General features: G+C 45.8%; 1 protein-coding gene across 1 annotated transcript; it reads left to right on the forward strand.

Moving 5' to 3' along the window:
• Positions 1–3282: 3282 nt before the first annotated feature.
• Positions 3283–10635, forward strand: LOC125852779 (uncharacterized; the record flags this gene model as incomplete). The annotated part of the gene is made up of 8 exons (XM_049532496.1): positions 3283–3304; positions 3740–3816; positions 6560–6919; positions 7982–8094; positions 8179–8361; positions 8461–8644; positions 8879–9771; positions 10573–10635. Coding segments are annotated over exons 3-8 (1794 nt in total), but the record flags the coding sequence as incomplete, so codon positions are not given.
• Positions 10636–11662: the final 1027 nt, after the last annotated feature.

Genomic DNA, 11662 nt, shown 5'->3' on the forward strand with positions numbered 1-11662 from the left:
TCATTTAATTATTAATGTACTATATTAAATTTGTATTGATAATCAATATTTAAGAATCATGTAATTTCTAAAAATAGTCGAGATGTACCATACCTTATAAAACGATAAAGAAAATATCACAAGAAATAAAAAATGAAATTAACCTGGTTCCTACTCATCAAATTAAATTAAATAAAATTTGAAATTCACATTTCTGGCCCCTATTCATCAAATTAAATTAAATTAAATTAAATTCTGAAATTACCCTCTTGACCCCTATTTATCAAATTAAATGCTTAAGATAATATCACAAGAACTATAATTCAAATTTACCATTTTTGCTCTTACTTATCAAATTAAATCAAATAAAATTCAAAATTTACCCTCTTAGGTCTTGGATCCTACTCATCATATTAAATACTTTAGAAAATATCACTAAAACTAAAATTCAAAATCGATCCTCTTGGCTCCTACTCGTTAAATTAAATTAAATAAAATTACAAATTTACTCCCTTAGCTCATCAACTTAAGTGCTAAAGAAAATATCACAAGAACTCAAAATTTGAAATTTATCATTCTGACTCCTACTCATCAAATTAAATCAAAATAAAGTTTAAATTTATCCTCATGACTCCTACTTATCAAATTTAATGTTGTAAAGAACGAGAGAAACTACTAATTCTCGTTGGATCCTACTTATCAAGACATAATCTATTGCCATGATCTTGAGAATTTCCCTCTATATACAAATTTCTTCGCTCTCTCTTTGCTTCCAATCCTCTTTCATTTGCATTTTCAAACAAACAAGATATATGGTGGTTATTTTGAGATTTTCATAAGAATGCTGGCGAAGAAAGGGAAAATGTGGGATATTTTGTGTGGCTCATGGCGAGTTTCCGTCAGATGACAAGATTAGAAAATTTGATTAATTTGTGATCACCGAAAGTTGCAACAAGACACATGATAATGTTAACTTTTATAGATCTTCTAAAAATAGATAAGTTAAAGACCATCTTTACTAAAATAAATTTGTTACGAATCTTAGCAATTTTACTCAAACCATTCTTTAAGGCCTAAGCAATACTTTCTATTTCTTATCCCTATATTTAAGAATGCTAGCAATCTTAGAGAATTTTACACTAATTTAACTTGTGTAATACTATTGATAAATTTATCATCAAAATCATTTCAATTGTATTAAGCCCTTTCGAAAAAATTTAATTGGTCCCTACCAACCTAGTTTCGTGAAAGCTCATCGTGCTTGTGACAGTATTAAATTTGTTCAAGAAGTTTATTTGATCAATATTTCCAAAGAGAAGAAGGGGAAGCTAATTCTTAAAATAGATTTAGAAAAAACGTTTTATCGAATTGAATGGTCCTTTGTTTATTAACACCTGGTGAGATCACTAAGGTAAATGTCATCCTAATTGCATACTTAGTGTAAGGAAAGCATGAGCAGAGCAAGAGTTGATTAAGATGATAAAAAACAATAATTAAACTCTTAGTTATATATAACAAAAGTTTAAATCATGAATACAACATCATTTAGGAAATTGTTGCTATATTATTTTAAACAAAAAATAGTAGTCATGTGAATGATACTATTATTGTCCACAATTTATAAGATAAAAAGAAAGACCGTTGTGTGAAATTTACAATACATATTGAATTAATTATCAAAACTTTCTCCTATCCCAACATTGTTGTATGGGAGCATGAGGGTCATTAGAAGGTTTAGACATATTATGGAAGTAGAATCACTACGTAGGGGGGCGGTCAACTTGATGCGGGTTTTCGTAATACCGTAGGTATGATCTTGGGAATTCCACATCGGGCATTTTCTTAGCTTAGAACAGTGTTCCTTCTCTCAAGGAATTTCCATACATGGGCTTTTAGTGGACTCAAAAAAGAAATCTTGATATAATAGATATTCGGTAAGAGGAGGATAAAATAAGCTTATGATGAGCCCATCACAGAGATGCACAAAGGAAGAGGTTCCACTGGGCCCCTGACAGGATAGGTGAGGAATCACTCTGGATCGTCAAGCATTCCGGGCATTCCTCTTATTAAATGAATCGGAACAACAGCTGGAAACGGCTGCTAATACCCAAGTGTTGGAGCAACAACCGGCCAATCCCACGCAGGCCGCAAAGAAAGAGACAAAGAGGAACGATCTGGCTAACTCTATATACAACTATCTAATTTTCTTCCATTTTTTATTACTAGGCTGGTATGTGCCGCTTCCTAATCAAAAGATAGGAGAGCACCCCTTCTCCCGAAGTTACGTCGCCATAAAGTCTCATAGACCCGCATCTTTTAAAGAGACGAAATGGTACGTCTCATACAGTCGCGAACCACGGGAGCGTCTAGCACCCAAAGGAGCAAGTGAAGGGCTTTTTCCTACTAATGAGAGGGATTCACCGGACTTCGTAGCTTGAAACACAATCTAATTATTAATTAATAGAACCCCATCATCTTTTTTTTGCTTGTATCACTTAGACACCCGGGGCCACCTTTGAAGAAAAAAAAAGCGCAAACGAACTTGAGCTACTATATCGAATCCCCGCTGGCCATCGGGGACCGAACTCACCAAAAAAATCACAATAGAAAAATGTAATGACCCTCCAGGTCATTTTTAAATTAAAGAATTCATTTCATCGTTTAGAGCGTTCCTGTAGCGACCCCAAGTCATTTATGACTTGCTGGCACTGACTGTTCGGTCGCCTGGTCGTTCGTTTGGGTTTTAGGCCCGTTCTCCTGTTTTGGAGATTTTTATAACTTGAAAAGTTGACTTTGGTCAACCTTCTTGGAAGACGTGCTCAGATGAAAATTCTGACAGCTAGGTTAGCTTCGGAAGATCGATTTTGGTCTAGAACGACCCTTTGTTCACTTCCCGAGACTTTAGATAGCAATTGTGGAATCTGGCTCAAATGATACTGGGTGTGGGACCCACTTTTCGTCGAAGCGAGCTCCAAATGGAAATTCCGCCTTCACCATTGAGTCCGAAATATCATTTCCAATCAGATTCCATATAAGGTTTGTATTTTTCCGACTCCGAACGAGTCCGAAACATCGAAATTTAAGTTTGGAGGGTTGTAAAATTTTGACGCGGCGGTGACGTGGCAGAGCCACGTGACGACACGTGGCAGAGGTGGAAATTTCCAGATTTTTAAGAACGAATTTCGTCCAAATTTTTGTTCAACTTCAAATTGAGATTGCTCCTTCATTTTTAATCCAAATTAAGTGATTCAAAAGGCAAACTTCAAGAGAATTTCGAGGGGAATCTAGCGGTGATCTCGAAAACGCGAGGGGAGGCTTCGTTGAGGTAAGAAATCAATTTTTAGCCACTGCCAGTGTGATTTTCGGATGTTTTGTTGTTGAATTTTTGAAATGTGAGATCTTGATCATCGTAAGTCCGTTTTGAGTCATTCTTGTGGCTAACTTGTAGAGTTTTTCGCAAGGATCGTCGTGGTATAATCTGTTTGGGTTGAAAGGGTCTCGTTTTTCCGGAAATTGATGATGAAAGGGCTGTCCTTTTTAATTATTGTGGCTGATTTGCGGTGTTGTGGGCATCTGTTTGTGCTAAAATTTTGGGATATTAGTTTAGTAAGGTAGTTGGGACGTTTCCACGGATTCGATTTTGAGATTCTAAGTGTGGGCCCCACAATCCCGTTTTAGACCCGATTTTGGGTCCGTCTCCGAAAAATATAATTTTAGTGTCAATATATTCGTAATGACGAGGTGATTAACCTTTTGTTAGTGGGGAAGCATTTGGAGACCGTTCGGAGAGGAAAAGATCCGGTACCGTGAGTTGGAGCACGCGTGATCGGCTTTCAGGTAGGCTATGGTTTTCTCTCGTGAGATTGAGCATGTTTAGGCAATTGTTTATTGATTTGCTTGAGTATGGAGGGGTTCGGGTGTCGAGCATGCTAAATTTCTATAATTCCTGCCTTAGACCTTATTTCGGGAAAGTGTTGGATTATGACAGCATGTCTCTTGATATTATTGAATAGCCATATCTGGTGGTGTATATGATAATATTGATTTGAAGTATGTTTGGCCTTAGTCTAGGCTTAGACTAGTGTTGCCATAGACTTGCGAGATTTCGGATGTCGTTGGGCAGTAGAACTTTTTCCGACGTCGTTTCGGACGGTTAGCTCCTTGTAGACTGATATAGCAGACTTGAGTCTGATAGTCGGTAACTCAGCTTATGACCTTGTATCCATAATGCCCTGCTTTTATATCGGCTACAAATACCCGGTTAAAGTCCGTGGTCTAGCTTACTCATTATTGGATACTTCCTCGGCGATTTGGGGTATATGAGGGTCGGACTAAAAGGATTATTTATGGTAATCGGTTTGGTGATATTTCCCGCGACGGATGGTTGGATATTGATTCTTAGCTACAGTACCCGGTTAGAGTCCGTGGTCCAGCTTACTTATTCCAGGTTTAGCTACAGTACCCGGTTCGAGTCCGTGGTCCAGCTTACCTGTGATCTGGTTTCAGCTACAGTACCCGGTTAGAGTCCGTGGTCCAGCTCATTTATGTCCAGGCTTAGCTACAGTACCCGGTTCGAGTCCGTGGTCCAGCTTACCTGTGATCTGGTTTCAGCTACAGTACCCGGTTAGAGTCCGTGGTCCAGCTCATTTATGTCCAGGCTTAGCTACAGTACCCGGTTCGAGTCCGTGGTCCAGCTTACCTGTGATCTGGTTTCAGCTACAGTACCCGGTTAGAGTCCGTGGTCCAGCTCATTTATGTCCAGGCTTAGCTACAGTACCCGGTTCGAGTCCGTGGTCCAGCTTACCTGTGATCTGGTTTCAGCTACAGTACCCGGTTAGAGTCCGTGGTCCAGCTCATTTATGTCCAGGCTTAGCTACAGTACCCGGTTCGAGTCCGTGGTCCAGCTTACCTGTGATCTGGTTTCAGCTACAGTACCCGGTTAGAGTCCGTGGTCCAGCTCATTTATGTCCAGGCTTAGCTACAGTACCCGGTTCGAGTCCGTGGTCCAGCTTACCTGTGATCTGGTTTCAGCTACAGTACCCGGTTAGAGTCCGTGGTCCAGCTCATTTATGTCCAGGCTTAGCTACAGTACCCGGTTCGAGTCCGTGGTCCAGCTTACCTGTGATCTGGTTTCAGCTACAGTACCCGGTTAGAGTCCGTGGTCCAGCTCATTTATGTCCAGGCTTAGCTACAGTACCCGGTTCGAGTCCGTGGTCCAGCTTACCTGTGATCTGGTTTTAGCTACAGCACCCGGTTAGAGTCCGTGGTCCAGCTCACTTATGTCCAGGCTTAGCTACAGTACCCGGTTCGAGTCCGTGGTCCAGCTTACCTGTGATCTGATTTCAGCTACAGCACCCGGTTCGAGTCCGTGGTCCAGCCCACCCGTGCCCGACCTTTGGCTACAGCACCCGGTTCGAGTCCGTGGTCCAGCCCATATAGGTTGACTCATTAGCTATAGTACCCGGTTCGAGTCCGTGGTCCAGCTTGCACGTGGTGTATTCCCAATTCCTCACTAAAGCTTCAGTTTAGTCTTGATTACTCTCATCTGTAGGTTGAGGTTTTGGAGGTTGGAGAGATTCCGGTTAAAGTCCGGGACGTAATGAGATCTTGGAATATGATTGGGAATGGTTCAGTTACAAGTCCGGAAATTGGTAATATTGTGATAGACCTTCTAGCTCCATTATTTTACTTCAACTGTCAGTCCATCTGCCGGGCTTATGGGGGTCCGTGCAGGTGGTTTCTTTTATTGTGCACGAGCGTACCCGTCGGGTTTATGGGAGCCCGGCGGAGTTAGTTAGATTGCTTGTCTTTGTTGCCTGTACGCTCGTGTACATACCCCCCATTTACTACTCTTTGCACTTGATGTGACCCTTTATTTGCATTTCAGTTTACTTTTGCTTATCTTGCTCAGTCGGCCGATGATGCCTACTGGGTACCTGTTGTTTTGGTACTCATGCTACGCTCTGCATCTATTTTGTGATGCAGGTCCGAGCACTAGTAGCCAGCGTTGATCGAGCTTGGAGTAGACTTATCTGGAGACGGGGGTGAGCACACGGCGTTCTGTACTATTTCGGTCTCCATCTGTATATATAGACTTGTCTTCTTCCCTTCGAGACAGTCCAGTCTCTGTTGTCCAGTTTTGGGACTTGTACTCATTTTGTAGTAGCTCTGTACTAGTGACTTCCAGGTTCTGGGAGGGATCTTTATTTGTATATAAGTTTTTGGTTTGCGTCCGCCTGTTTATATTGTTATTTGCCTACTCTTGTTTGATTTCTACCCTCAGACCCATTACTTGTTGTTCCGGGTTACGGGTTGGCTTACCTACTGGTGGGTTATAGTAGGTGCCATCATGACTTGATAAATCGGGTCGTGACAAATTGGTATCAGAGCCCCAGGTTCGTCGGTCTCACTTGTACAGAGCTAACGTCTAGTAGAGTCCTGCAGATCGGTACGGAGACGTCCGTTACTTATCTTCGGGAGGCTACAGGATGTCTTTAGGAACGTGCTGCTTTTGTATCACTGTCGTGCATTGTGTGTCTTATCGATTTCTGAAAATTTTACTTGTACCACTCTTTTATAGGGATGGCTCGCACGCGTGGTAGGGCCCCAGCTAGGGGTAGAGGCCGACCTCGAGGTCGTGCCAGAGCTACAGCACCAGCCCAGGACCGAGAGCAAACTCCAGAGCCGGTGATAGAGCCACCAGCAGCTCCAGCACCGCAGCAGCCGATGGGTCCGGGATCAGCCCAGCCACCGCCCGAGCCTGTGGCAGCTCCAGATATACAGGCGATGCTCGTACAGATACTAGCTGCCATTGGGGGTATGCAGCAGGCCCCAGCTCCAGTTGTTCCAGTACCGCAGGGCCAGCCTACACCAGCGGCACCGATTGTCCAGCCTGACGATTTGGAGAGCGTCATGCCACTACGGGAGCAGAAGATGCTCGGTGTGTTCCTTAGACTATCACCGCCGAGGTTTTCTGGGGCAGTGGGGGAGGATGCCCACGAGTTTCTAGTTACTTGCCGCGAGCGGCTACAGACTTTGGGTTTAGTGGAGTCGAGAGGGGCAGACTTCACCGCTTACCAGTTAGACGGTCCCGCCAGGCAGTGGTGGCGTACATACTTAGAGACCAGGCCAGCTGGGTCTCCACCGGTCACATGGACTGAGTTTTCAGAGGCCTTCTTGGCCCGATTTATTCCCAGGAGCATCAGAGATCAGCTCAGAGATCAGTTTGCTCGGTTAGAGCAGGGCTCCATGACAGTATCAGAGTATGAGGCCCGATTCCACGAGCTCTCCAGGCATGCCGCCATGATATTACCTACTGAGGAGGAGAGGGTTCGTTGTTTTGTTCGGGGTTTGAGACTACAGTTGCGGATTGAGACTCAGTCTTTAGTCTCAGCGGGCCGCTCATTTCTAGATGTAGTGGACCATGCCCGCACTATCGAGCAGCTCCGTCGCGAGGCCCAAGGGGGCAGCGGCAAGAGACCTAGACAGGAGGATAGCTATGATAGGCGCCGTTTCAGACCCCGAGGGTCTTATGATAGATCCCAGCAGAGGTTTCAGTCGGGTCAGTCTAGTAGCCCCTTCCAGGCTGCTCTCCAGGCATCAGAGGGTGATCAGCACCGCCATATTGGTTTTAGTGCCGGTCCTAGTCGGGGCCGAGATAGTTCACAGATGGGTTCTTCTGGCCGGGGTAGCCGACCTCCAGCTCTCAGTCGACAGTTCCAGGGGTGTTATGAATGTGGGGGGTTAGATCATTGGGCCCGCGAGTGTCCCCATCGCAGGTTAGCCTTACCCGCTCCACAGGCAGCTAGGCATGCGCCAGCACCTCCAGCTAGAGGCAGAGGCCAGGGACAGGACCGTAGGGGTGGTCACCAGGGTATACGGGGTGGTCCCCGAGGAGGCAGATTAGGGGGCAGAGTCGATGCACAGGGTAGGGGAGTCCAGGCCCACTTTTATGCAGCTCCAGCTAGAGCAGATGCTGAGACCTCGGACGATGTGATCACAGGTACAGTGTTATTATGCCAGCAGCCCGCCTTGGCTTTATTTGATCCAGGCTCTACTTTTTCGTATGTTTCTGTCTACTATGCCTCTCGATTGAGTTTGATGTCTGAGCCTCTGGTAGCGCCGTTGCGTGTGTCGACCCCCGTGGGTGAGTCTTTAGTAGTGGATCAGGTATTTCGATCTTGCTTAGTTACTATCCAGGGGTGTGACACCCGGGCTGACCTTATATTGCTTGACATGGTTGATTTTGATGTGATTCTGGGCATGGATTGGTTATCCCCTTATCGCGCTGTTTTAGATTGCTTTTCTAAGACCGTTACCTTAGCCATTCCCGGTATTCCTCCGGTGGTGTGGCAGGGATCTCGTGGTAGCACACCAGTTGGGGTTATTTCTTTTATTCGTGCTAGGAGGCTAGTGGCTAGCGGATGCTTATCATATTTGGCCTATGTACGTGATGTGAGTAAGGAGGTTCCTCCGGTTGAGTCAGTTCCTGTTGTTCGTGACTTCATAGATGTGTTTCCTACTGATCTACCTGGCCTACCCCCAGAGCGTGATGTCGACTTTCCGATTGAGCTTGAGCCAGGTACTCGCCCTATTTCTATTCCGCCATATCGGATGGCTCCTGCAGAGCTCAAGGAGCTCAGTGTTCAGCTTCAGGATCTCTTGGGTAAGGGATTCATTAGGCCTAGTGTATCGCCTTGGGGTGCCCCAGTCCTCTTCGTGAAGAAGAAGGACGGTACTATGCGATTGTGTATTGACTACAGGCAGCTGAACAAGGTGACAGTGAAGAATCGATATCCTCTGCCTAGGATCGATGACCTATTTGACCAGCTACAGGGAGCTTCAGTGTTCTCTAAGATTGATTTGAGGTCCGGTTACCACCAGTTGAGGATTAGGGCAGCGGACATCCCTAAGACCGCATTTAGGACTCGTTATGGCCATTATGAGTTCTTGGTGATGTCGTTTGGGTTGACTAATGCCCCTGCTGCCTTTATGGACTTGATGACGCGTGTGTTCAGGCCTTATCTTGATTCCTTCGTCATAGTCTTCATTGATGACATACTAGTATACTCGCGGAGCCGGAGTGAGCATGAGCAGCATTTGAGGATAGTGCTCCAGACTTTGAGAGATCAGCGGCTTTATGCCAAGTTCTCAAAGTGCGAGTTTTGGCTTGAGTCTGTAGCCTTCTTGGGGCACGTGGTGTCCAAGGAGGGTATTAGGGTTGATCCGGCGAAGATTGAGGCTATTCGTGATTGGCACAGGCCCACTTCAGTTACTGAGATTCGGAGCTTCGTCGGACTAGCAGGCTATTACAGACGCTTTGTTGAGGGCTTTTCTACTATTGCAGCCCCGTTGACTCGATTGACTCGTGTTGATGTTCCTTTTGTTTGGTCAGAGGAGTGTGAGGCGAGCTTTTTGAGGCTCAAGGAGTTATTGACCACCGCTCCTATATTGACTCTTCCAGTTGAGGGCGAGGGCTTCACGGTATATTGTGACGCATCCGGCGTTGGTTTGGGTTGTGTATTGATGCAGCAGGGCCGGGTTATTGCTTATGCGTCGAGGCAGCTTAAGATTCATGAGCGCAACTACCCCACCCATGACTTAGAGTTGGCGGCGGTAGTTTTCGCACTTAAGATTTGGAGGCACTACTTGTATGGAGTTCGATGTGAGATCTATACCGATCACAGGAGTCTTCAGTACATCATGAGTCAGAGGGACCTTAATTCGAGGCAGCGTCGTTGGATTGAGCTCCTAAAGGACTACGACCTCTCTATTCTCTATCATCCGGGCAAGGCGAATGTGGTAGCGGACGCCTTGAGCCGGAAGGCAGTGAGTATGGGTAGTCTAGCCTTCTTATCTGTTGAGGAGAGACCCTTAGCTTTGGACATTCAGTCCTTAGCTAATAGCATGGTTCGGTTGGATATCTCAGATTCTAGATGCGTCTTGGCCTTTATGGGAGTTCAGTCTTCTTTGCTTGATAGGATCCGTGGTTGCCAGTTTGAGGATGATACTTTGGTGGCCCTTAGAGATCGAGTGTTAGCGGGTGATGGTGGTCAGGCTACCTTAGATCCTGATGGAGTGTTGAAATTTGCCGGCCGCATCTGTGTTCCGAGAGTTGGAGATTTGATACAGTTGATACTTTCTGAGGCCCATGAGTCTAGATACTCTATCCATCCAGGCACAGCGAAGATGTATCGCGATTTGAGGCAGCATTACTGGTGGAGTGGCATGAGGAGAGATATTGCTGACTTTGTTTCCCGTTGCTTGTGTTGCCAGCAGGTAAAGGCCGAGCATTTGAGGCCTGGTGGTGTGTTTCAGAGATTACCCATTCCGGAGTGGAAGTGGGAGCGTATCACTATGGACTTCGTTGTGGGGTTGCCTCGGACTTCTAGAGGTGTTGACAGCATTTGGGTCATCGTGGATCGATTGACCAAGTCAGCACACTTCCTTCCTGTTCATACTACCTTCAGTGCTGAGAGGTTAGCTCGTATCTATATTCGGGAGGTAGTTCGTCTTCATGGTGTGCCTGTTGCTATCATTTCAGACCGAGGTTCACAGTTCACTTCCAGCTTTTGGAGGGCTTTTCAGGAAGAGTTGGGAACCCGTGTCCACCTTAGCACAGCATTTCACCCACAGACGGATGGTCAGTCAGAGCGTACTATTCAGGTCCTTGAGGATATGTTGCGGGCTTGTGTTATGGATTTTGGAGGTCAGTGGGACCAGTTCTTGCCTTTGGCGGAGTTTGCGTACAATAACAGCTACCACTCTAGTATTCAGATGGCCCCGTTTGAGGCCTTATATGGTAGGCGTTGTCGCTCTCCAGTGGGTTGGTTTGAGTCTACAGAGCCTAGGCCGCGTGGTACAGATTTGCTTCAGGAGGCCCTGGATCAGGTGAGGGTGATTCAGGATAGGCTCAGGACGGCTCAGAGTAGGCACCAGAGTTATGCGGATCAGAGGCGTCGACCTTTGAGATTCTCTGTTGGTGATCGGGTATTCCTCCGTGTGTCGCCCATGAAGGGCGTGATGAGGTTTGGGAGGCGGGGCAAGCTTAGCCCCAGGTACATTGGGCCATTTGAGATACTCCGGACAGTTGGAGAGGTTGCTTATGAGTTGGCCCTACCTCCAGTATTTTCAGCCATCCACCCAGTGTTTCATGTTTCGATGTTGCGGCGGTATGTTCCTGATGAGTCCCATGTGCTCCAGTATGATGCAGTCGAGTTGGATGATCGTTTGACATTCGTAGAGGAGCCAGTTGCCATTCTATCCAGAGATGTGAGGAGATTGCGCTCGAGAGCCATTCCTGTTGTTAAGGTCCGTTGGAGACATCGTCCAGTTGAGGAGGCTACCTGGGAGATCGAGCATGAGATGCGGGCACAGTTCCCCGACTTATTTGAGCATTCAGGTACTTCTTGACTCTTACTTTCGCGGACGAAAGTTCTTTTAGTAGTGGATATTGTAATGACCCTCCAGGTCATTTTTAAATTAAAGAATTCATTTCATCGTTTAGAGCGTTCCTGTAGCGACCCCAAGTCATTTATGACTTGCTGGCACTGACTGTTCGGTCGCCTGGTCGTTCGTTTGGGTTTTAGGCCCGTTCTCCTGTTTTGGAGATTTTTATAACTTGAAAAGTTGACTTTGGTCAACCTTCTTGGAAGACGTGCTCAGATGAAAATTCTGACAGCTA

This window comes from Solanum stenotomum, chromosome 1 (genome assembly GCF_019186545.1).
Source record: "Solanum stenotomum isolate F172 chromosome 1, ASM1918654v1, whole genome shotgun sequence".
In the NCBI taxonomy this organism is placed as follows: domain Eukaryota; kingdom Viridiplantae; phylum Streptophyta; class Magnoliopsida; order Solanales; family Solanaceae; genus Solanum; species Solanum stenotomum.